Source organism: Chinchilla lanigera, unplaced genomic scaffold (genome assembly GCF_000276665.1).
Source record: "Chinchilla lanigera isolate Chin_1 unplaced genomic scaffold, ChiLan1.0 scaffold00015, whole genome shotgun sequence".
Classification (NCBI taxonomy): Eukaryota; Metazoa; Chordata; class Mammalia; order Rodentia; family Chinchillidae; genus Chinchilla; species Chinchilla lanigera.
Genome location: NW_004955416.1, coordinates 25,999,537 through 26,026,731, shown reverse-complemented (window position 1 = coordinate 26,026,731; position 27,195 = coordinate 25,999,537). Strand labels below are relative to the sequence as shown.

At 40.7% G+C, this 27,195-nt stretch overlaps 1 protein-coding gene across 3 annotated transcripts in view; it reads left to right on the top strand.

The window, feature by feature from the left end:
• Nucleotides 1-27,195, top strand: part of Fam169b (family with sequence similarity 169, member B) — a 174,755-nt gene that overhangs the window by 34,615 nt on the left and 112,945 nt on the right. For all 3 annotated transcript variants that reach the window (XM_013512513.1, XM_005381613.1, XM_005381614.2), the window contains exons 4-5: nt 5,160-5,245; nt 10,832-11,009. In XM_013512513.1, coding sequence (XP_013367967.1) covers nt 5,160-5,245; nt 10,832-11,009 — 264 coding nt within the window. The remainder of the gene's footprint in view (nt 1-5,159; nt 5,246-10,831; nt 11,010-27,195) is intronic.

Sequence of the window (27,195 nt, the reverse complement as noted above, 5' to 3'; positions counted from 1 at the left end):
CGCATCACAGCCCTGCAGCGTGGGGGCTGCACAGGCAGCGCATGCCAAGGAAGAATCGTGACCTCTGGCGGGCCTGTGTGCCACTTTGGTGACTCCTGCTGTCCTCTGTGTTGAGACAAGTCAGAGGGACAACAAACACAGCCGCGGGAGCCACCATCCCCTGCGGGATGCTGCTTACCCATCCCAGCACTCCTCCTCGCTGAGTGAGGCCGTGGCCTCCAAGGCCTTCCTCATGCTGCGCTCCCGGCTGTCACGGCCCATCCATTCAGCGTGACAGATGACAACCGAGTCTCTCTGACCTGTCCTATGGGAAAATCATGCTATTTTTTCCCAAAATGATTGTTTCATCTATATATCAATTCAAAAAAGATTCAGATCAAAGAGACTAGTTGCGCTAAAAAATCGTAGGTGGGATAACAGGCTTCAGAATCTTGTTGGGCGGTCCTGGGCCTGCTAGAGTCCTCGTCTTAATTGGATGCTGTGTCCCCAGGGCGATGGGGGGAGAAGCCAGAGTTAAGAGGAAAATGCGGAGTGAGGTGTGTCTGTCACAGAGGGAGGAGGCAGGGTGGCAGACAGCAGGTTTTCTGTGCAAGTGCGAGCAGAAAGGTGCTTGGTACTCGGGAGAGGGAGATCCAAAGGGAGAGATGGTACATTACAAAGCATCGTCTGTTGTCTTACGGGCAGTGGAAATAACAAAGGCTTTTCGTATTTATTTGCAATCCCAGAGCAATGTGTGTTGGAGCAGGTGGCGGAGGATGTTTCCAGAAGCTGCTGGAGAGCTTCCGGTAACTGAGGAAAAACAGTTCTGTGCGGTGAACTGTCTGCACGGGCACAGGTGAGGGGGTGGGTGATTTGCACTTAACAGGTGTATGGACCGGGGTCTGGAAGGGCGTGAGTTTGCACAGTGAGTAATAGCAGGAGCTGGAATTTGAGCCTGACTGGCTTTGAAGTCTGAATTCGGTTCCCTACACCAAGGACCCATATCTGAAAGGCTTCACACTATCTTGCTCTCCACTGGCGCTTTAGGGGCTTGTGAGCAACAAGCTGGTGTTTGTAGCTGCCTTTTCCTTCTTTAGTCCTTGCCTGGCTGCCATGACTGCTTGCATTGCCCGAATGAGGACTTGGTGGTGTAGAACTCTGGGTCCTGCTCAGGGCTTGCAGTACTTTGCCCGTCCTTTTGCCTGATGAAAACTTTCCCAGTGAGACAGGGCTGGTGAAGCTCTCTGGGGACACGTTTGCAATTCCCCTCAGCAGAGACGTCCTCCCTTCTGGGTCTTCATGACAGTCAGTTTCAAGACCCATCGTGCCTGCCCTGTGTTGGAGCAGCTTGCTTAGCTGTCTCTTCCTCTGCAGGCTGCCAGCTCCCAGGGGCCAGGATGGAGGCTTACTCATCAGCCGCTGGGGCTGAGGACAGCACTGTTCATGCCGTCAGGAACTCAGCCGAGCAGAGCTGCATTCAGTCGATCTTGCCGCATCCCGGAGGAATCCAGGCCACTGGGAGTTCGCTTAGGGACCTCGCTGTCTTAACTTGTTTGGGAATCTTAGAGTGCCGTGGGATAAAATCCATTACTGACATCTTTATGGTCCATGTCACCTGTCACTCAGACGGAGAGAGAAATTAAATTGGCACAGCTAGGCTGGCTCTTCACAAGGCTATGCTGATGGCTCTAGTCACTGTCCATCCTGCTGCGAGCGTCCCCAGTCCTTGGGTGGCGGAGAACAGCAGCCTGCTCCTCTGGAAGGTATTTATCCTTTTTAAAAAAGCACCAATATTGTGATTTCCATTTTCAAGCCCTGGGAGAGGGCTGGCTTCGGGATGTTGGCAGCTGTGCCCTCTGTCATTTGTCCTTGCCGAGCTGGGGACAGCTTCTGCCTGGGCCTTGCCGCCATCTTTCCTTCCGGCCTCCTCTAGATCCTGCGTCCTTGTTCAAAAGCTGCTACTTTTTAGAAAGCCGATTCCATTTCTAAGTATTGGTTGGTTTTGAGGATGGTTTATTTCTGATTGTTAAATTTGATCGGGCTTCCCTTTTATTGTTAGGTATACTTAGCAATTTAAGTGAGTTTTGAAAAAAATTAAAAAATGCTTCAATCTATTTTGCAACAATGTGTGTGACTAATTAATGCTCAGCAGTGCGCTGTGAAACTTGCAAGCTCTCACATAAACGTGTTTTCTGCTTGACATTGTATTAGTAAATTGAACATCTGTATTACAGGAACACAATCTATTAGTAAACTGAACATCTTTTTTTTTGACTTCACCTTGTTAAGCAGGAAAGTAATCCTTGTGGCTTTATGAAGTTCATGTAAGTGCGTGTAGGTGCCATTTTGGAAATGAATTACATAAATGAATAAATGAAGGCAGCTGTCAAGCGTTTAATTGGCCCTTCTTTCCCAGCTGGCTCCGTGAAACTTGGAACCACTGTCAGAGATGATAATTCACCACCGATATGAAACTGACACAGTGAGTTAGCTGCTGTTGATTTTTGGAGAGGAACAGCTGACTGCCTCATGCCTTGTAGCCGGGTATCTCAGTTTTCTACTAGTGCTTTCTCAAATACCAGACTGGGATAGGGAGAAGACTATGGCACCTTACCTGGAATGGCCCACAAAAGTTGTTTGAGATCTCAAGAACCTCATACTAAGTGTTTCAGTGAGCTTTGCTCTTTTTGCCTTCCATTTTTCATTTTATGAAAAAAAAGTTTCATAACAAAATAATAAGAGAATAGCAATTGCTGTACACTGTGTATCATTATCTTCAAAGTAGTTACTCAGAGACAAAAAGAGTCTCTTACAAAGAAGAAACAGACAACAGCACAAAACTTTCTTTTCAATGAACTAAGAGAGACTAGCAGCATCAGTGAAATAGATCAACCTTGCCTTTGAGTCCATGCTGATATTTTCCTCTAGACCTGTCTCTAAAAAGGACTGACTGGGAAGATACATCTTCTAATTCTAGAACCCCCAGGCTCAGATACCTGGGTTGAGAAGCAGGCATAAAAATGATTTTAGAAAGGTGTGTAAAAAGGCACCAGAAAACAAGCACAGTAACTTTGGTATTTAAGATGTGATTCTCAAGCAAGGAAAGAGCTTGCTGAGCTGAGAGAGTGAGGCTGAGGCCCTGGTGGGACTTTGCAGTGACACTCAAGAGGCACGGATTGGCGGGGAGACTGAGGCAGGAGGGCAGAAGAGAGGCTGTGTCAGCCCTCTGTGGAGATGACCACAAGGTAGCAGAAGCAATTGATGGGGTGTGGTGACTACAGCATAAGGAAAAGGAGGACTGTGGTGAAGAGCGGAGGGAGTCAGTTTACTGATGAAGACACTGAGCACCTACCCTGTGCCAATAGTGTGCCTGGTGTTCTGAAGGAGAACTTCCCAGCTAGCCCCAGTAACTGATTTGGGTGTTGTAATGGGGAACTTGGGGCTTTCGGTAGCTGCACTCACAGTCTGAACTTCTGAGCACCAGGACTCAGGTTCAGACTTGATCAGGGTGTTCTGAAGCACAACCAATAGGCCTGAGATTTAGGATGTATGCCTAAAGTATCCCCTAAAGCCTCATGTGCTTCCAGGTGGGGCTTTTTTGGAGTGACTGGATCGTGGGTGTATGATACTGGATCATGGATGTGACAACTGGATTAGTCTATTGGTTGATTAAGTTTAACATAGCTCTGGGTGGTAGCTGAATGGATTTACAGAACTCAGAAGACCCACCCTGGGTGAGTGGCACCAACCAATAATCTTGCAATCTGGATGGAATATAAAGGGAAAGAAAGGCTGCTTCTTCTTTCTGCCTGCCCTTCCATCAACTGTTTTGCCTATGCCATGCCCCTCTGTCATGCCACCCAACCTTGGAACCAACTGACTGTGGGCTGAACCCTCTACAGGTGAGCTAAAATAAACCTTTCCTCCTCTAACTTGTGGATATTGGGTATTTTGCCCCAACAGTGAGGTTGTAACTAAGACAGAGTGGGAGGAGGAGAGTGCTCCTTCCTCTTCTGCTCCTATAAGTGTTAGCCCCAAAGCCTCCTTATCTGCAGACACCTCCACCACTCCTGCAAGGGGTCCACCATTCCTAAGAGAAGACCCCATCCTGGGTCTCTTGCACAGCACACGGGATTTAGAGTCCCAGGACTGGAGCCCACTCCTGTCCCTTCCAGCTGGTTACCATCAAATTACTTCACCACTCTGAACTTCAATGTCCTCCTCAGAAAAATGCTGCTGATGGTTTCATTGTAAGAATGGGAGAAAATCATGTAAAATAAGGCAGCCCTGAGCTCAGTGTCTAGGGAATGCTCTATATACAAGAACTGATTAGGTTCACTTAATTCCCTAATACTGGATTTCACTAAATATGGGAGTTCCATGATGCGGCACATGACTGAACTTTGATAAACATTATAACATGAAAAAATTGTAATTCTTACCCTTTGCATTTTTCTTTGTGTATATCATATTTTTTTTCAGCAATGCTAAGATATATCTTGTTTTAGAGCCAAAGATGGGCTACCTACCATGACCAATAATCCTGATATGTCAACTTCAGTGGATTAAGAACCACCCACAAGATTAGTAGAGCGTGCTCCTGGGTGTGTCTGTGTGTGTTGTGGAAGTGTGATCTTGGTACTGTACCATATATGATCTCTTGCCTATTCCTCTCTGGTGCTGTTCCTCTGCCCTGCTTCTTGGCTGCCAGGATGTAAGCAGCTTTGCTCCATAATGCTGTGCTGCCGTAATGTTCCTGCCTTGAGGCTGGCTGACCTGGACTCAATTCATTCTCTCCGCCTTTAAACCGTGGGTAAAAGGGCCGGGGGTATAACTCAGCGGCATAAGTTCCTGCCTTGTAAGCGTGAGGTCATGAGTTTGATTCCTGGTACCAACAACAACTAACTAAATAAATAAATTGTGGGTAAAGCACAGGTATTGTGTGTTAGCTGCAAGAAAGCTAAGTAATGCACCTATGAAACATCTGGGATGAACCCTGAGAGATGGTCACTTTATGTCCTAGTCAGCGCTCTTAAAAATTTCACTCTAAAAACGTTTGCTCCTTTACTCACAAAGAGCCCTGCCTCCGCACCTTGTCAGTGGCTCCATGCTGTTGAATCTGCCCCCACTGACCAGTTTGCTGTGCACACACCATTCTTTTCTCTTGGTTTTCTCTTCAGTTGTGGCTGTTTACTTAAAGGAATCCTGGTGGTCTACGGAAGATGTGCTAAGAACTGCTGACCCCACAAGAGAAGGTCTCATGAAGGTGAGGCAATGTGATTTGAAGGGAACATTCTCAAAACAGGTTTTCAAAGTCCCTGTACTTGTTACCCTATTGCTGACTTCAAATGCTCTACTCTGCTAATGGGTGTTCCTTTCCCAGGGCTGCCATCAAACTGGGTGGCTTCAACAGCAGACCCTCGTCTCATGACTCTGCAGGCTGGAGTCCAAAATCGAGGAATTCATCAAGGCTGCTTTGAAGGGCTGGGAGTGAGAATGTGTTCCAGGCTGTCTCCCAGCTACTGGTTGCCCTTGGTATTGCTTCTGATGGCCTCAGCTGGCATCCTTTATGTGTCTTCACAGGGTTCTTTCTCCCTGTAGACATGTCTGGCTTTGTTGAAATCTTCTCTTTTTATAAGCATACCAGACATATTGGCTTAGGGAGCACCCTACTGCTCATATCTGGGCTTGGCCACTTACAAAAACCTGTTACCAAATAGGGACACATTCAGACGTCCTGGGGGCTGGGACATCAGCATCTTTTGTGGAGATGTGTTTAATCTATAATACCATGCTAGGAAGGAAAATAGTAACACCTACCTCTACTCAACAGATACTCTGCTGTTCCGAGGATATTTTTCCTGCCTGAGTAGTTGGCTTTGTTAATCTGTACCATCTCTCTATTCTGTGGGAAAGTTCTGCCTAGTGTGTACGGGCAATGTTTATTGGTATGAGAGTCTGTGCTACACATTACCTCAGACTCTTTACAGGGCTTATCTAATTTCAGAATCTTCAAGATGTTTGTTTCACACATGAAGAAAGTGAGGCTGAGTCATGCAGCTAGCAAGTGGTTTAGGTGGGTACAACATCTCTGAGCTCAAGCCTGGCATCTTCGAAGCTTTGCCATTTTACAGGGCAGCTGTAAAACAGGGATCTGGGATGGTGAAGGTGAGGGCAGGTGCAGCAGCAGCAGCTTGTTAGGAGTCACGGCACAGTCCTGTTGGCGGAACATTGGCTGGGGCAGAGGCTAAGGAGGAGTGCAGGTACCAGGCAAGGTGTGGACTTGGCTGCATTTCTGTTAATTTTCTAGCTGGGAATAAAAATGGGGCTTCTCTGCCATCTTGAAAAGGTTTTCTGCAGTGCTACTTGGCCCATTTCACAGGATCCAGTAAATACTAAATGAAAAATCAGCATTTGTTCAGGTTCCGTTTGGACAGGTTTATGATCTAGTTTGTTCTGTCAGCTGAACAACTGTTACTTCTATTTCACCCCATCCTAACACTGGGGCCTTGTATATGCTAGTTAAGCACACTACCACAGAGTTACATCCCCAATCCTTTATATATATATATTTATTTATGGTGCTAGAGATTAAACCCAGGGCCTTTGTGTTGAGCTATATCCCCAGCCCTTTTTTATTTTTTATTTTGAGACAAGAGTCTTCTAAGTCACTAAGTTGCCCAGGCTGGACTAGAACTGAAACGCTTCCTCCAGCCTCATCCTCACAAAGTATAAATTTTTTTTTTGAGGCAGTGTCTTGCCAAGTTGCCCAGGTTCGCCTCAAACTTGTGATCCTTCTGCCTCAGCCTCCCAAGTAGCTGGGATTATAGGCATCTGGCCAGTTCTATTTTTAAAGCAACAGTTTAATTGAGATGTAGTTCATATCCCATCACCTTCATTCTTTTTTTTTAAGGGCACAATTCAGTGACTTTTCGTGTATTCACAAAGTTGAATATCCATCACTACTACTTCCAGAATGTTTTCATCCCTCCAAAAGGAACCCTGTACCTATTGGAAGATACCTCTCAGTTTTCTTTTTCCTCAGGCCTGGCAAGCACTAACTGACTTTCTCTGGTATGGAGTTGTCTATTCTGGATGTTCCACTTCAGTAAAATCTTATAATGTGTAGCTTCTTGTGACTAGCTTCTTTACACAGCATCATTTTTGAAGGGTCACCCATCCTGTAACATGTATTGATGTTTCAATACTTTTTTGGCTGAATAACAGCCCGTTGTATGCATACAATATGATGGACATTTGAGTTGTTTGCACTTTTTAGCTATTATCATTTATGGCTCTGTATAGTTTTTTGTTTGTTCCATGTAGTTTTTTGAGGACATATGTTTCCAGTTTTCCTGCTACATACCTGGGAATGAAATTGCTAGTCATATGACAACTCTGTATTTCACATTTTGAGAGCCTACCCAAATGTCTTGCACAGCAGTTGCACCATTTTACTGTCTCACCAACATTTACTATTGTCTGTCTTTCTTTGTGTTCTCCATCCTCATAGGTGTGAAGTGGTATCTAATTGGCATTATGATTTGCATTTCTCTGGCAGCCAAGGATGTTGAGCATCTTTTCATGCACTCATTGGCCATTTATATATCCTCTTTGGGACAATGACTATTGTGATCTTTGACCCATTTTAAAATTGGATTATTTGACTTTTTACTATTGAATTATAAGAATTTTTCATATATTCTAGATGCAAGTCTTTTATATGATTTGCAAGTATCTTATCCCATTCTTTGGGTTGTATTTTATAGGTCTTGTCTTAACTGACTCCATAGGTGTTATTTTGCAAAGATTTTTCCCCCCCAGGAAGATTAAGAGTGACTTGAGATTCACAAAGGAGCATGATGTACCCAGAAGTACAGAATGTACCTGAATATGTTGCTGCCTGAGCTCCTTTGTCACAGGTAGACCAGATGGCTATTTAATGGCTGGTTGTTCTGAGTGCTAGGAAGAACCTGATTTGCCTTTTACATAATGTTTCAGAACAAGAGAGTTCAATTATTTCATTTGTCATCTCTTCTAAGTTTAAATGAGAAACACCTCTCCCCCAGTTTCTGTGAACGTGGCTTAAATTGTGAAGGAAAAGAGACTTGAACATTATTTTCACCAAAAGAAGCATGTTGTAAAAATCTATTCTACCTTCACTGTACAGAGGGATATTTCCTTTCTTCATTTGTAGAACTTTGTCTTTACTTTTTTCTTTTAATTACATTTTGTTTCTTAGCCAGTTATTCTTCATAAATTACCAAGACAACCTTTCTTAATGTTCTCTCTGTTAACATAATTAGTGATCCTAATGAGGGATTAGAACTGGATCTAAGTTTTATGGTTTTAGAAATGTTTCGAAGTCAAAATCACATGTCACACATTTTCCTCCCTGTAATGAAATTGGATAAATTAAGTGCATTTTCTTTTTCTCCTTTTTCTGTTGCCAGTTTTTGATTGGATATTTCCCTTCTGCCAGATGCAATTTGATTTTCTCTCCTGGCTTCCCTCTGAACCTTTTGGTTTTATAAGTTGAAAAATAGAACCTCCCACATTACACTGATCAGGTTTTGAGATTTGCTTTATTCTTAAAGTCTGAGCTGGCTTTGGCTGCCACTGTCAGAGATACAAAATGTGTCAGCTTCTCAGGCTGAGCTGGTTATATTTTCACAAATCTTTTACTTGTCTAAAATTTGGCTCCAGATGAAGGTGAAATAGTTTACATTCTAAGCCAATTAATAAGTTTATTGGCGCTGAACACTTTGTACCATTTGCTAGGGTGATGTGAACTGCCTTATTTTTATAATCAGTGTGTTTGCAATGTAGACAAGAGTTTTAGAGGTCACGTGAGTGAGAGCCTTTAACTATCACTTGATGAAACTGGGGTTCAAAGAATGTGGGTGGCTGAATGTCTCCCAGCAAACCCAGGCCAAGATCCCACAACTATAAAATGATGATGATGATGGTGGTGATGACAGTTCAGGGGTCAAATATTAAATGTGAAATCAAGCATTACTATTTGCATTAAAATAAGTCCCAGTTCTAATGGAAAAGGATGTACAAGGGAATCAGTTGCTGGTTGCTCTTGAGTTTGCTGGGGTGGGCTTCAGAAGCCCTGCATGTTGTTCTCCACCTGCTTCTGACAGAGCCTTTGCCCAGCTGTTTCAAGTCCTCCTTGGGAGGAGGCAGGAAAAATCAATAAATGTAATCACTTGCCCCCTTTGAGCTTCAATTTCTTCATCTGTAAACCAAGGTGTCCCCAGTGGGTGTTGAGAATCGAATAATACCGTGTGGGTAGAAGCTATAGCCCAGTTAATGGTGTGACTGATGTGGCGGTCATGCACAGACACACACACACACACACACCTCACACCACGCAGGCTATGTGTCACAACTCAGTGTTGTAGGAGTAAAATTTGACATAACAATACTGCTACTGCTCAAATAGGTGATTGGCTGTATCTAGTGTGTCACATTTTAGTAACTACTTGTGGCTGTTCGGAGGGATGCATTTAGGAGGATTATGCATTTAGTTTGGATCTGAAATGCCCTCCAAAGGATCTGTGTGTTAAAGACTTGGTCACTAGCCTCTGATTCTTTCTGGAAGTGGTAGAACCTTTGTGAGACCGAGTGGGAGGAAGTTAGGCCATCAGGGATATTGAAGGGAAGCTTGAGACCCCAGGCCTTTCTTGCCTTTCTACTTCCTGGGTGTGATGAGGTGAACAAACTTCCTCTACCATGTGCTTTGGCCATGATGAGTGAGCTGACACGGGCCCAAAGCAACAGATCCCCTCCCTTACTATGGACTGAAACCTCTGAAACCATAAGCCAAAATAAACCTTTCCTCTTTTAAATTGATTTTTTCTCAGATGGTTATTTGGAGGGATGTATTTAGGAGGATTCTGCGACCACATTGCTCTAGTTTGGATCTGGAACATCCTCCAAAGGGCTTGTGTATTAAAGGCTTGGTCACCAGCCTCTGGTTCTATTGGAAAGTGCTAGAACCTTTGTGAGGTCCAGTGTCACAGTGATGGAAACTTTATGAACAACATCCAAGGATAGCCATGTAGTGAGCAGAGCCATGGGAGGCCCTGATTCTGGCCATGTATTTGGAATTTGTGTGCTATAAAAAGTGAAGAGAATTTTAACAGACATGAACATGAAGTTATTTTGACTTGTGAAGGAGAATTCTTCCAACACTGTGATCTTGAGTTTGAGCACAATTCAGTTTCTTTATTTATGATGACTTTGCTCTGGGCAAGACAGTTCTATTTTGCAGCCTAGAATGTGGTGGTCCTTGAGTCTCAGTAATTCCCTTACACTGGGACTCCAATTTATGTTTGTAATCTGTCACAAGCTATCAAAAATAAGTTGCTTTTGATGTAGCAATTGATCCCTCCAATTATTTTTCCTTCTCTGAGGACCAGAATTCTGGGGCCAAGATATTGCTGTTGTTAAAAATGGCAGATTGGGTTTATTTCAGGACATATTCAGCAAATCTGCTGAAATGGCTCACCCCAACTCCCCTTAAGATAACTTCCTGTTTCATTAGCTTGTGATTAATTGTGCTTTGTCAACTTAATTCCACATCTTTGTCCTTGCAGACTCAGGAACTCTGCAGGCTTTGTCACCAGCTCCTAGAGGCCTCACTGTTGTGATCGGTCAGTGGTGTGAAAATGTCTGTGAGATGCAGTGATTTATGTTCTGGTTCCTGAGCACAAAAACAACCCTACAGCAGTGGTACATATACCTGGGCCCCATTTGTGGGTCAATTCCAAGTGCAAAATTTATCATGTCTGATTTTCCTCTCTGGTCTAACTTGACTATTGTTTTTTCTTCCTCTTCAAAGGTTCAGTCCTTTGGGGAAAGAATTGTGCTTTTCATTCTGAATGTCATTATTTTTGGAAGATTGGAGAGAAAGTTGGATGAGGATGACATGTTTTTTTTACCTCACTCTGTGAAGGAGCAAGCTAAAATTCTGTGGAAAAGTGGAGCAGCTGTTGGATTTTACACAACAAAATTGAAAGGTGAGGGGCATGTTGCAGCCTTGAGCTATCACTCTTTCAGGCTCTTGATGGGAAATGAGGACTCTTAATGTCTGCCTGTCTCAGACCATCCCCTTAGCATGAGTATTACAGGGGGAGAATCTTCTGGCATAGGAAGTATCACTAAGTAAGCCGTTGTGCAAAGAAACCCAAGGTATGGATTTCATTTGCACTCCATTTCTCATCTCGTTGGCAACCAGTCTGAAAAGTGCGTCTGTTTGACTCCCAGGCAGTGCTGTGTCCGCTCTGAAATACTTGTTACAGTTAATGGTATACAGTGACTTTGGAAGTATGATGGTTTTCCATTTCTTTTCTTTAACATTACCAATTAGCTTTCAGGAAAAATACCATTACTAATAGGTGACATGTGGAGCAGAAAACACACTGAATGCCAGGATTTACAGACATTACCTCAGAAGAAGGGAAGTCCGGCCATGATAACAAGGTTAGGGTAAGCGACTGTGACTTATTTTGAGAGGCAGCGACATGGTATAAGTGTGGGACAAGTACCGTTTGCTGGAGGGTGGGTTTCTTCTTTCAAAATGTTTTCTTTAATAGTTTCTTCAACTTTCAAAGGCTGTCAGCATCACTGATCCAGCTGTTCCCAGCATCACTGCTTGATTCTTACAAAATTCTTAATTTTAGTAAAAATTAATTTTCTCAGAAAACCAGCATCAATGTGCTATTATTGGAGTTGAATGTTTTTCTGGGGTCATAAAAAGGCTGATTTTGATTTTGAGCCTTGTTGACATTGTACACATGGTCTGCCTGTCCAGGATAGAATAAATCTTCCCACTTTTTCTGTCATATCAGGGAGATCTGACCAGTTTTCCACCTGAACAACTTTTCTGTTTGTTAGTTAAATATCTGTCAAGGTCAGTGATGGGGACTTCGGCAGGTAGGACTTTCCACAGCTTCCCATATGATAGTCACTGACTGGCCCATGGGTTCAGATGCAGCACTTCACTTTTTCAAGTAGTCATGGTTTTAGTTAATTTAGTTAAATTTTTATTTTATTTTTTTGATTGCTAGTGGGTGAATCTAGGGCATCATATATTCTGAGCAAGTGCTGTACCTCTGAGCTCCACCCTGAGGCCAGTGTTAATTTTAGATAGAGACCGATGGACCTGGAGAATAATTACAATAGAAGAGAATTTTTCTGTACTTCCTCCTTCCTGGGAGACTCATCGATGATCATTCTTCTACCAAATAACTGATTTTCAATCTGTAAGAGTATCACTTATAGCACAGATATCCTGCTAATACTACAAAAAACTGTTAGCATCTTCCAGCTTGATGTGTGAGGACAGCAGGTGCAGGGCAGGAAGAGCTTGTGTTTTGCCTTGCCTGGTCTTGTCGCTCTTCTGGATGTAGTGAGGCGAAGGGTTTCTAGTTCACTGGAGATGAAGCAGAGATTGTGACTGCCTTGTGCTTTTCATAGGTTTTTATTTTATTTCAATTTAATATCTGAAGGGTAGTTTATCTGAATAAAAATTATTAAATTATTAGCAGTAGGTTCTTTTTCTTCAGCTCTTTGAATATGTTGCTCCAGCTTTTGGCTTTCATAAGTTTGGTGGGAATTCAACTGTTACTGTGATTTTTGTTTCCTCATACACTCTATGGGATATGGCATTTTCCTTTGAATGCTTTCAAAATTTCCCCTTTAACTTTGCCTTATTATTTTTTGCAGTTGATGGTGATGTGTCTATACCTTAGTTCACTGGCAGTGCTATGACAAAACACCTCAGACTAGGTAATTTATAAACAACAGAAATTTATTTCTTAGTGTTCTGGAGGCATAGAAAGCGAAGATTAAGGTGCCCACACTGATCTACTCATGAATTCAGAGTCGTATGACTTAACATCTTTGCTACAAAGCACCATGGCTTAATAACACGGCAATGAGGAGTAAATTTCAATGTGAACATTTTAGAGGACACATTTAAACCATAGCAGTCCAGTAATAATTTTTCTTTTTGTTTTTCTTCTTTTGGCTGGGCAGGTGCTGTGCCCCTGAGCTAAATCCCCAGCCCCCTGTTTTTCTTCTTTTGGGATTTGTTGAATTTCTTGAATATATAAATTAATGTTTTCTACCAAATTTAAAGAGTTGGGGCCATTGTTTCATCAAATACTTTTTATGCTATTTACCCTTTTCTTTCTTTCGGAGTCTAGTCACATGTATATTGAGGTACTTTGTATTCTTTTTCAGGGCCCAGAATTTATTTTTCTTTAAATTTTTACCTACACTGTGATTAATTAATTTCAATAAATCTATATCAGTTTCATCTGCCATCTATAATGCAATGCTCTTTGGCAGTGCTAAAACATTATCTGTTGCTTGGCCCAGCAAGAAATTTGGTTATTTTACATTTCAGTTCTAGAATTTCAATTACTGTTTATAGTTTTCAGGGTTTTTTTGAGATTTCATATCCATTTATTGCTTAGCCACATCTTTTTATTTAATAATTTTAATTGTTTGCATGTATTTTTAAAGTGATTTGAAGCCATTATCTACTTGTGTCTATTTTAAGTCAGTTAAATTGAATACACAGAGTATGGATTATATTTTCCAGTTTTTTGCATGCTTAGTAGTTTGGGTGATTAGTCATTGCAAATATATTGCAGGAACAAAATTGCTTTGTATTTTCTGAGAATTTTTGGATTTTGTTCTAGTAGGCATTATTTATTTATTTATTTATTTTCTAGTAAGCATTTAACTTACTTAGCTCAAATTGCAAATTTTATCTCCTTTGTGACTTGTGGCTGCTGATTTTTATTTGTATGGTTTCTTGTGGTTGCTTCTTTCACCTGGCTCTGCAGAAGCCTGCAAAACTGATAGCCAAACAAAACTTCAGACACTGATGTGGCTTATCTTCTCCCTGGGTTTCTTAGCTTTGCTGGTTTTGGGCTCTGTACTCTGATTCTTCAAACAGTTATGCTTCAGCTTTCTGTCACTTGAACTCCCTTAACTGAGCAATAGCTTTGGTTCAGATAGGTGCCAAACCCACCAATTGATTCTGTATAATTCCATCTTTCAAGAGTGGAGATCTCTCTGGTCTCTGACTTCTTTTTATGCTGGGTCCTTTGAGGTCTTCTTCATTCATGTGTAGCAGACTAGCTATAAACCAGGGATTTCAGGATTTTATGCTCTGAATTTGGGTCTCATTTATTCTGCGGTTCTCATGTGGTTCCTTGTTGGATTTCTGCTACTTTTCAAGTCCTGATTTCTAATATTTGATGCACTTAGCTGGTCAGGCTATTGTTTTCCCAACCAATATTTTTTTTGTAGCCATGGGATTAGAATTAAATTCTATGGATCATAAGCTGGAAACTCTCAGGTTTTACCTGTTTACCTATTACCTATTTACTGTTTTCTGAAGTTAAAATTTCTTCTGACTTCTATGAACTTTTGCATGTCTCATGGAGTCCTTAAACATTTTTAAAATTTTAGTTTTACATAATTCTCATATTTGAAGATTTGTATGGCCACTTCATTCTACCACCAGTATTTGGGATGGATTCTGCTCAGGTCTAGATCATAGCATTTTATCTATGCTTCACTTTCTCACATCTTTTTTTTGAGAGAAGAATAGGTTTACACGAATTTAAAAATGGTTTCTATTAGCAGCATGTAGTAAGTGAATAAAAAGTAATTTTGATGATTGTCAGATATATTGTGCAGAATTTTATAATTTTATTTATAGGATTTTAAAAAATTCACTAGTATAGCTTTTCATAATTGTGATGAAATACACAGACTAACTTTATGAAGTAGAGAAATTTATTTACTCAGTTTTGGAGGAAGAAAGTCCAATCAGCCTAGTGCAGGCTCTAGTGAGGGCCTCATGTCAGAGGGAAGAATATATAAGTGAGGAAGAATAACATCTGGAATATGAAGCCAGGGGTGGTGAGGTCAGGCTGGCTCTTTTTATGATAATCTTCTTTAGAGAATTACCAAGCAGTCTCACAAGAATCATTTTAAGCTTTCCAAAGCCAGTGGCCCCAGCAAGACCTGAGGACCTCTCATTGGGACCCACTTTTTAAAGTTTTTTTTTATTTTTATTTTTTTCCGGTACCGAGAATCAAACTCATGATGTCGCGCTTGCTAGGCAAGCGCTGTGCCACTGAGCTAAATCCCCAGCCCCCAGGTCCTGCTTTTTAAAGGTCCCATTGCCTCCTTGTCTTGGTTACATTTCTCTCGTTGCTGAGACAAAATACCTGACACCCAAAATTAAGGAAGGAAAGGTTTCTTTAGCTCATAGTTGGTGGAGGTTTCAGTCCATTCTCAGCTGGCTCCAAGGCAGAATGGCACATGGCAGAGGACAACAGTTCATGGTGGCAGAAGGTAGCAAAAGCAACAGGAGCAAAAGGGAGGAGCGGTGGCAAGCAGCTTCTTTCTCTCCCTTACACTGGATGCAAACTATCCACTCCAGGGTGGGTGTAGCACTCACACCCATTATCCCAGCATTGGACCATGAATCAATCATAAACTCTAGAAGCCCGCCCCATGACTGCATGAGGCTTTGGGGGGACACATGCAGAACCAAACCATAACACTCTCATTAGCACTACCTTGAGGACCAAGCTTCCAGTGCATAGATGCTTGAGTCTACATCCACTTCACAGTGTACATGTGAAGCTGTGTGGGGTGATTGACAATGGGGAAGGATTTTAGCTCCACAGTTGCGGACATTAGTGATGTTTCTTCAGCCTTGGCTCTGTCTTTGGAGCTAGTCAGTGTTGTGTTGATCTAGGATATACACACACTGCTTCTCAGCTTTTCAGCAGTACAGCTTCTCATCATGAGTTTAGATCCATGTGATTCAGAATATCTGTTAATTTAGCTTGAATTTTCCTGAAGATTATCATTTTATTTTGTGAGGAAAACAAAATGTACAAATTCAGTGCATAAATAGGATCATAGGGCCAGCATCTACCTACTAAAGAGCATTCAGACCTGTCCAATTTATGATGATTCAACTTACCTTTTAAACAATTTTATGTTTGTTTTTTTGTCTTTTTTTTATGTTTATTTTTTGGTACTGGGAATCGAACTCAGGACCCTTGTGCTTGCCAAACAGGTACTTATGCCACTGAGCTATATCCCCAGCCCCCCCCTTTTTTTTTTGTCTTTTTGAGATAGGGTCTCACTATGCAATTTAGGCTTGAGCCTACTTTGTAGCGCAGGCTGGTCTCAAACTCTCAACAATCCTCCTGCCTCAGCCTCCTGAGTGGTGAGATTACAGGTGTGTGCCACCATGCCCAGCTTAAAAAAATTTATGATGGTATGACAATGGTATACATTCAGGAGAAACTGTATTTTGAATTTTGGTCTCTTCTATGTGAGTGATATTAGTACAATACTCTCTTGTAGTGCTGGTAGCAGCAGTGAATAGTGGCTCCTACTCAACCGAGACATCTCTGATGGAAGCAAGTGATACTATATGTTGTGCTGTGTTGCTGTTATGTTTGACAGGGCCAGTGTATAGGATGTATTTCTGATTTGTGATATCTTCAACTTACAGTGAGTTTCCTGGGGGTCATGACACTATCATTTAAGTTGAGGAGCACCAGTACATTGTTTTTAAGCATCATAGTGCATGCGTTTTTGTGTGCATGAGATTTAAAACATAGTTTTTAAATTTATGATAGACTAAAATTGACTTTGGGTGAGCATAAAGAACGGTAAAATTTCTATAAATTTCAATTCACGTGTCATTTCATGTAACCACAATGAAAATGAACATAAACTGTAGCTTTATAACTACAACCTTTATGTTATTCCTTTATAGTCATTGCCACCCCGCCTTACATCACCCCTGGCAACCACTGATCCTTTCTCCATGACTAGAGTTTTGTTTTTTCTGGAATATACTATCAGTGGAGCTTTAGAGTATTTAGTCTTTTGCACCTGGCTTCTTTTGCTCAGCATAATGCCTTTGAGATTCATCCCAGTCAATGTTGTGTATCAGTAAATTGTGCTTCTTTATTTATTGCTGAGGAGCCTATTCAGTTTTAAAACAAGTGGATGCCTTTGTATTGAATGAATAAGATGTTTTCAGGTAGACTTCTCTTTGGAAACGTTTTGCTAAAAGCCTGATTTGACTTTCTCCCTTTGTTTGATGGTTCTATAATTGCTTTCCTTACAAAATATTGACACTTTAGTTATTTCCATATTTCATGCTGATATTCTTTCCAGATAATAAAAATTAGTGAAGTTTTACTTTAACTTTTTCTCTCAAATCACCAACCCAAGTCTAACATTCAAAGGAAGATAATATTGGACTGGGAGTGGAGAGTAGGTCAATGTAAGACAGAGCTTGTAAGTATTTTCCTTTTGGATAAAAATTTCAAAAGAAGAGCTTTGCATTTCAGATTCCTGAAAACCCAACAGGAACAGAAGTGCCAAAAGCAAAAATGGTACTTAAAAACATTACATGAAATGATTAGCAGCCCAGACAAGCATACAACCTGTGAGATGGCAGTGATGCTGTGAAGGTGGCCTGAGCCCTGCCTCAGCTGGGGGCCCCCTCCTTGCCGTCATCCCCAGAAACCTTTGGGCCACAGGAGCTCTTGCACTGTGTTCCAAGAAGCAGGTGTCCCTCATGCCATCTTCCGACCTGTTAGAGGAAACCTACAGATTGAAACACGGAGTAGCATGTATGTAGTGCTGTTTCAGGTACCAACTCTGCCACCCAATGAGAAGGGGATTGGTACCATGAGGAACAGAGGTCCACTCCTGGGCTTGCAGGAGAGGAGGGCATTGGAGGGATACAGGAAGTCCACCTGGCTCCTTACACTGGGATGAGAGCCATTCTTATTTCATCTTTGCCAGACAGCTTTCTTTATTCACACCTATATAGATGTCCCCCTAAAGCAGAGTGGGCTCATAAGCAGGACTTTGAGATAGTGATTGGGTTACGAGGGCTTATATTCCAGTTGCAGTTAGGTAGGGCTGGTCAGAAGAGGTGGGTCACTGGGGCTGTGGCCTCGAAGGATTTATCTCCTTCTCCTGCTCCTCCCCCCACTTTCTACTCCCTGTCTGCTATGCTGTGAGCAGCTGTCATCCACCATCCTCCTGTGTCATTCTGCCCTGCCTTGGAGCCAGCCAACTCTGGACTGAAACCTTTACAAACTGTGAGCCAGAATTAACCTCTCCTCCTTTAATCTGTGGATGTCAGGTATTGTGTCTCAGCGACTAGTAAGTGACTGAGACATTTATGTGTCCTGCTGTCTCAGAACTTTGACATTAGTTTACTATGATGGCTTCCAGCTCTCCCTGCTCTAAAAGGACAGTTCCTACTGTAAACCTAGGGTCGTTTAATTCCTTTAAAACCTCTTGAAAGAGGTTGGCCCAGGTGGCCTGTGGCTTGGGTTCTTGTGCTCATGGGTCCACCTGTTTATAGCTCAACTGTCTGTGGTCAGCTGGGCTGCGTTTTGCGGTTTGGTTATGGACATCTTGCTGTATCTGTTTCACTGAGGCTGCAGTAAGGGAGATTTTAAAGAAGGGCTAATGGGTTTGCCAGACATCATATATTCCACAGAAAAAGTTTTTTGTATAGTCTCAACCTGGACTGTGACTGCTTCTAGTCAAGACTATTAGGTAGCCCTTCGTTGCTGGACAGCTCTTAAATTTTTGAGTGTTCCAGCAGGCACTCTTCTGTGTTGTTCATATTTTGTAGGATACAGGAGTTCTTGGATGTGATTTCTGAGCTACTGAAGCAGTAGGGACACAGTGATCTGGGTTACCAAGTCCTCTGGGTCATTCTCATGCACTGGAAAGTTTACAGCTGGCCTAAAATATCCATTCCTCAGTGAAGTGGCATTGCTCCCAGGGACAAAAAGGGGAGTGTGTTGGTCAGCTTTCTATTACTAGAAAAATTCCTGAGATAATCAACTTGTACAGAGAGAAATTTCTTTTGGCTCACAGTTTAGGGATTCCTGGCCATGATTGGTTGGGCTTGCTGAGTTTGGTCCTGTGGTGAGGCAGCACATCACGGTGGGAGTGTGATGGAAGAAAATGCTCACCTCATGACTGGGAAGCAAAAGAGAAAGAGAATGGGACTGGGGCTCCACAGTGTCCTTCAGGGATATGCTTTTGGTGATGTAGACTTTCCACTGCATAGATGCTTCCTGGTTCCACGAATGACACTTTGTGATATGAAATTCACTGACAACTTGGCTGCCCCTGGCCGGGCATTTCGTTCTTTTGCATTGTAGTAGCCACTCGAAAACTTTCCTGGTGTCCTCTGTTGACTGTCGAAAACATCTGACAGAGAAATGCATTACAGTATGTATCTTGCCACTTATCTTTGTAATCTTCTCCCTCTGTCTTTTTCCTTCTGGACCAATCTCTTTTTTTGAAGCAGATAGAGTTTCTTCCATTACTCTCTGCCTGTCTTCCTCTAGCATTATCTAATGGACTATCTCTGAGCTGCGTCTCAGGTATTGCAAGAAGTCGCTCATATCTTCATTTAAGTCAACATTCTTCCTCTTTTTCTTTTTCTTTTTTGGGGGTGTATTATTGTTAAAGGGATGTCTTTGGTTCCCGCTGTTTGTTGTTCTGTAGGTTTTGCCTTCTTCTCTCAGAGGTTCCTTGTCCCAAGTTACCCAGGCTGTTGAAGGTACAGCCCTCCTGTATGTGCACTGTGAACCAGGGTCTCAGTCACTGTTTCATTTTAGGTCTCTGATTATTCATGCTTTTCTGCAGAAAGGTTCTAATACTGAGCAGAAGTCCCAGACTCCTACGGTAAGTTCAATTAACTTTGCATACATATAGAATCCAGTTCATTCATATTCATTTACATTTTTGTCTTAATTGTTCACCAAATAGCTATTATGTATCCATTTTTTTTCTGCATGCTTAGCTGCCTTTTTCTTTTTCCTGTTCCCTATCTCTGGCTATTTGTTTTTTCCTCAAAATATTATGCTACATACATAGACTGGAGAGGGAATGTTCTCCATTTTTCTGTTCTCTGGAAGGTGTTCTTTAGGAGGTTAGTACAACTTGTCTCTGTTGTGTTCAGTGTGGGAGGGTTTTTAACTACTAATTTAAAATTGTAATCTTTATAGGTCTGTTTAGTCTTTCTATTTTCCCTTGCGTCCATTTTTGGGTAGGTTCTATTGTCATAGTGATGTGTTCTTTTCTATTCATCTTCAAATTTATTAGGATACTCTCTTACCTTCTAAATTGCTGCCACATCTCTGGTGATATCTCTATTTTAAATTCTTGATATACTTGATGTATCTGTTTCCTTTTCCACTTCAGCAAATTTTGAATTAAAAGAAATCCTTCCTGTTATAGCTTTGCTTTCTATTTCATTTCTATCTTTTTCTTCTTTTCTTTGGTTTTCTTCTGTTCTTATTTAAGCTTTCAAATTCTAATGTTCAGTGTATTGCATTTCAACCGTTCTCATTTCCTACAATTATTGTTATTTATGGTTAAAATCGATGATTTGGTCAGTCCTTCCTTCTGTTGCCTCCTGGGATGGAAATTCTGATTGGTCTGTGCTTTACCAGGCCTACATTTGTTGCCTTGCTTCCTGTAGTATTTACTATAAAGTGTGGTCCCTGTATGTTCCTTTCATGGCCCTTTTTCCAGGACAGATGATCCTTCTGTAACAAAGCCTTTCTGGATATTAAAATCTACCTGAGAGACAGCTGCTTTATTCTGGTTTTTGGAAAGTGCACATCTGTAATATGTTTTGATCTTTTGTTCAAAGTGTTGTCAGATGTAGAGAAAACCTGCATAGTCAGTGAAGGTGATTTTGGATGTGAAGTAGCCAGAAAGAAGGACAAGGGGTGTTGAGAGATCTTAGATCCTGGCTCAGTTCTACCCCCAGCTACTGGTGGCATGGGTTGGTCTCCATTTGCATTGAGATCAGCAGACACGCTGTGATCTGAACAGAAGCATCCTTAGACAGTTGGGGCCAAGTCCCATGTCCTCTATGTTTGTAACCTTTTTGACCCTCTTAGTTGCCATGTTGCTAAAATGAGTAGAATGGATGAGATCATTACTAGGATTCCTCCCAACTATTCTATGTGACCTTACAGCAATTTCTCTGGACTCATTGTGGTCATGAGCACAGTCTATCTGAGCACAGCGGGCTAATTGCCTCAGGTTGTGCTATAATTAGGTGGTCATATGAATTTGTTTTGGGAATTGCTGTTACAAGACAGATTTTATTTGATCAACCTGAACTTATTATTAGCCTTTAGAAAAGACTGGTAGAAAGAAAAAAAATTTTCTTTTTTTCCTCTTTAGCTGTTTATTTTGAGAGAATTTCAGATTTTTAGAAGAATTGCCAAGAGAGCTCAGGATGATCTCGTGTGCTTCTCACCCACCTTCTCTAATGTCGACATCTTATATCATTGCAGAACAATGTTCAAAACAAAGGCATTGGCATGATTAATTTTCCACCAATGTCTTTCCCATCCAAGATCTGATCTAAGATACCATGCTGCATGTATCCCTTAAGTCTTCTTCGTCTCCTTTTCCAATCTGTGACTTTTCTGTTTTTATCCTACTTATTTATTTGTTTAATCAATCATCTGGACACTTTTGAGGAGTATTCATTAGGCAACTTGCAGAAGGTCCTTTAATTTACACTTGGCTGATGTTTCTGAATGATTGGACTGGGGTTATGGGCTCGAGGGAAACTGGAGTACCTTTCTCACATGTAGGAGGGTCAGGGTGTGTGACATCAGCAAAGCCTGGTGGTAACCCTGATTCCCCAGTGAAGGGGACTCTGCAAAGTTTCCAGTGTTAATTTAGTTTTGTTTCCTTTTCATTCTTGCTTTGTTACAGTCTTTAAAAATGGATTCACTATACTTTTAAAATATTGACACAAAGTTATATTTATGAGTGGTGGTATAAGAAGCTGATACATGTATATGATGTATAATGATCAAATCAGGGTAATTACACTCTCATCTCTTTAAACATTGATCATTTCTTTGTGTTAGGAGCCTGCATGTTTCTCTCTTTTAGTTCTTTATAGGATACAGGATAAATTATTGTGAATTATTGTCACTTACTACTCATGTTCTCATTGTATCATTTTACAATTTTATTTTATTTCATTTTTGGTACTGGGATCAAACTCATGACCTTGCACTTGCCGGGCAAGCACTGTGCCACTGAGCTATATCCCTGGCTCCTCACTGAATCATTTTAAAATCAATTTTATTGAAATAGAATGCTATAGCACTAAATGTTCCCTGTTGTAAATGTATAGTTCACTTAGCAATTCTGGAAAGTTGTGTAACTATCACCAAAATCCAGCATTAGAACACTTGTTAGTCAGCTTTTCATCACTGTGACAAAATACCTCAGAAAAACAACTTCATGATAACAGGTTTATTTTGGCTCAAGGTTTCCATCCTCAGCCAGTGGGTTCCATTGCTTTCAGGTCTGTGATGAGGCAAACATCATGGTAGAAGGGCATAAAGGAAGAAAACTGCTCACGTCACAGAGGTCAGAAAGCAGAAAGAGAAGGAAATGGCCAGGAGGAAAGGGGGAGGACCAGATATACGCTACAACGTCAAGCTCAACCCATTCAAGTAGGTCTCCCCTGTTTCCCAGTAATGTTGTGAATAATGTCACTTCCCAGAAGAGCCCATACAAATCAAGCCTTCAGCACAGTGAACATTCTGGGGACACGTTGGATCTCAAACGTAACAGGACCAGTACCCTAGTCAGTGGTGTCTGAAGTCAGTCTCTTTCCATGTGAGTCCCAGGCAAGCACCCATGTGCTTCCCATCCCTGCCATCTGCCTCTTCCTGCACCTTTCACCCCAGTGGAATGATACGTCTAGTCTCTTGCATCTGGCTTCTTTCACTTCCATGATGCTTTTAATGTCCAAATATGGCATGCGTTAGTATTTTGTTCCTTTTTATCGCTGAGTAATATTCTATTGTGTGAGTATAGTGTACTTTGCTTGTGCATTTATCAGTTGATGGATTGTTTTCAGTTTTTTGACTGTTATGAATAATGTGGCTATAAATAGTCTCTTACATGACTTTATATGGAAATATGTGTTTAATTTTCTTGAGCAGGTTCCTAGAAGTAGGATTGCTGGGTCATCTGACAATCTTATAGTTAATGTTTTAAGGAACTGCCACCCAATCCCACAAACTGGCCATACTATTACACATTTCCATCAGCATGACACGAAGCTTGCAACTTCTGCATGTGCTTGTCAATACTTATTATTGCTTGTCTTTTTCATTCCAGTCACTCAAATACCTCAAGATGGCATTTCATTGTAGTTTGAATTTGCATTTCCCAAGTGATGAATAATGTTGAATAATTTTTCAGTGATAATTACCAAAGTGAATGTCTTCTTAGAAGAAATATCTGTTCAAATCTTCTTTCCACCTTTAATCAGGTTGCTTTCTTCTTATTAAATTGTAAGAGTTATTTATTCTGGTCGTAAGTATTTTATCAGAAATGTGACTTGCAAACATTTTCATGTGGTCTGTGGGTTGGCTTTTGCTTTCTTAATTATGTCTTTTCAAGAGAAAAGTTTTAAAACGCTGTTGGAGTTAGATTTGTCAATGAAGCATGCTTTTGGTGTTGGATCTAAGAATTCTTTGTCTAATCCAAAGTTTTGAAGATTTGTTCGCTTTTTTTCTTTCCCCAGAAGCTTTGTTGTTTGAGCCTTTGCATTTTTGTCTGAGATCCATCTTGAATTAATTTCTGTGTTGCATCTATTGCACTACATGTGAGGTAAGGGACCAACTTGATTTTAAAAACCACTTAATACTATTTTGCTTTGGTTTTTCCATATGTGTGTATTTTTGTTAGTGCCTATTATGCAGTATAGTAAGGTTGGTTTTGGCTTATTCATACACACATACAATATACTTCAATCTTTTCTATCTCTTCACTATACACTGCACTCTTCTTTTCTTTCCCATATTCTCTACCTCTTTTCTGCAGTTTCTTTTCTTCCGTTTTTGTGCTGGAGATCAAACCCAGGGTCCTGCACATGCTGGGCAAGCAATCAGTGCTCTCAGCCTGGAATACATTTTTAAGAAATAATTGACATCATTTGTATTTTTTATTTTTTAAATTTATTTTTAAAATAAAAGAAGGAAAACATTAACAAACAGACATCCATTTACAAAATAGCATAAGAACAATACAAACAATTCAGAGTTACAGACAAAGTGGTAGGAAATTAACAATGGTTGTTGTATTACGTATTGGTATCTTCAAAGTGGTTTCTCAGGAAAACAAATAGAGACATTCAATATTGATCAAAAAGCAACAGAAGACAGTAGTACAACTATGGTAGCTATCCTGTATATACATACATACATAATTTCCCCTTCTTTCCCTTCTCTTTTCCCACATCCTAGTTGCCCTTTACTTTTCAACATTTTTCTTTCATTTCACAATGTCTATCATACCTCATAGTTTTTATTCACTCTTTCAGGTTCTTACACTAGTGAGATAATACATTGCTTACCCATGCAGGTCTGATTTATTTCACTGATGAGTATGGTCTCTAATTTTGACCATTTACCTTTAAAAACTTCGAGTTTATCTTTTTCATAGCTGAGTAATATTCTATTATATAAAAGTACCACAATTTTTTAATCTAATCTTCAGTGGATGGACATTTGGGTTGCTTCCACAATTTAGCAATTACAAATTGTGCCACTATGAACATGGGTACACATATATTGCTATGATATGATGTCTTCAGATCTTCTGGGAAAACACCCAGAAGAGGAATAGCTGGGTTGAATGGGACCTCTAGACCTAGTTTGCTGAGGAATCTCCAAACTGATTTAAACAGTGGCTTCACCAGTCTGCATTCCCACTAGCAGTGGAGAAGAGTTCCTATTTCTCCACAACCTCGCCAGCATTTGTTATTGGTTGATTTCTTAATGCTAGCCATTCTTACTGGGGTGAGATGAAATTTCAGTGTTGTTTTAATTTACATTTCTTGAATGACTAATGATGTTGAACATTTTCTCATGTATTTATTTGCCATTTGTGTTTCTTTATCTGAGAAGTGTGTATTCATCTCAGCTGCCTATTTTTGGATTGGGTCTTTGAATTGGCGGGGGCTGATATTTTTTAATTCTTTATATATTCTAGATAGAAGACCTTTGTCAGAGGGACAGTCAGCTAAAATTTTTTCCCAATTTGTGGGTTTTCTTTTTACTCTGCTGGTGATTTCTTTAGATGTGCAGAAACTTTTCAGTAGGATGAGATCCCAGTTGTTGATTCTTTGAAGTATTTCACGGGCAGTTAGGTTTTTGTTCATGAACTCTCTGCCTACTCCAATGTCTTCAAAGTTTTACCTACTTTCTCTTCCAATAGATTTAGTGTTTCTGTTTTAATAATGAGATCTGTGATCCATTTTGACTTGAGTTTGGTGCATGGTGATAGACTTGGGTCTATTTTCAGTCTTTGTCAGGTGGCAAGCCAATTTTTCTAGCACCATTTATTAAAAAGACTAACATTCTTCCAGTAAGTTTGTTTGGGCCCTTTATCAAAGATTAGGTGGCTGAGTGTGTTTGTGGTTGTGTCTGCGTCTTCCAGTCTGTTCCATTGATCCTCAGGCCTGTTTTCTAGCCAGTACCATATTGATTTTTTTACAGTAGCTTTGTAGTATAATTTCAAGTCAGGGATTGTAATTCTACCTGACTTGTCCTTGCTGCCCAGGATTGCTTTTGCTCTTCTGAGTCTCTTCTGGTTCCAGATAAATTTTAGGAGGGTTTTCTCTAGATCTGTGAGGTATGCTAATGGTAGTTTAATGGGAATTGCATTGAATCTGTACAACAATTTTGAGAGTATGGCCATTTTCACAATGTTGGTTCTTCCTATCCATGAGCAAGGAATATTTTTCCATTTATTGAAATCCTCTTTGATCTCTTTTTTGAGAGTACTGTAGTCTTCACCATATAGATCTTTTACTTCTTTTGTTAGATTGATTCCTAAATATTTCAATTTCTTGGATGTTACTGTGAAAGGTATGGTTTCCTTAATTTCTCCCTCGGTCTGTTTGTTGTTTGTGTATAGGAATGCTATCGATTTTTGGGTGTTGACTTTGTATCCAGCTACACTGCTGAATCTGTTAATTAATTCAAGGACTCTTCTTGTGGAGTTTTTGGGGTCTTCCATGTAAAGTATCAATTTGACATCATTTTTAGAGCAGTTCTAGGTTTACAGAGAAATTAAGGATAAAGTATGTCCATATGCTCCCATTTCCTCTATTCTTAACTTACTGCATTAATTGTGGTGAATTTACAATCTCTGAACAAATGTTGATATATATATTAGTTAGTTAGGAGTCTCATGGTAAAATACCAGAACCTAGGTGGTTCAAACAACAGTATTTGATTTTTTCTTAGTTCTAGAGGCTGAGAGTCAAAGATTAAGGTGCCATCACACTTGATTCCTTCCATACCTAATTTCTTGCTTTTTTTTTTTTTTTCTGTGTTTAGGTTTCCTCTTCCTCTAAGCACACCAGTCACACTGCATCAAGGTCCACGCTAATGGTCCCATTAGGTTAAGTGTTTTGTCTGGAGACATATTCTGAAGTGCTGGGGGTTTGAACTTCTGCATGTGAGTGTTAGGGAGATGCAATTCAGCCCATAGTATGAGATTATTATTAGCTAAAATCTAGGTTACATTAGGTTCACTCTTAGGATTGGATATTCTTTGGGGTTGACAAATGTCTAATACCATTGTAGTACCATCCTGAGTAGTTTCATTGCCCTAAAATTCCTCTGTGTGCCACCTACCCATCCTCCACCTCCACCCACATAGCTATTTTCTTAATTGCAGTGTTAGTTTTGTCTTTTCTTGGATGTCAAAGAGCTGATGGACTGTTGTAAGGTTGTGGCATTGAAATGTTGCCTGTTCAGGCTGGTTTCTTTCACTTAGTAATATGCCTTTAGAGTTTCTCTGCTTCTTTTCATAGCATGATAACTCATTTTTTAAAAGGCTGAATAACATTCCATTGTCCTGGTGTACCACAGTCTGTTCATTTATTCACCTGTTGAGGGACATCTTGGTGACTTTCATGTTTTGGAAATTGTGAATAAATCTGCTCTCAGCATTTGCGTGCAGGTTTTTGTGTGAACATAAATTATCAACTCTTTTGGATAAATACCAAGGAATGTGATTGGTGGATCCTATAGTGAA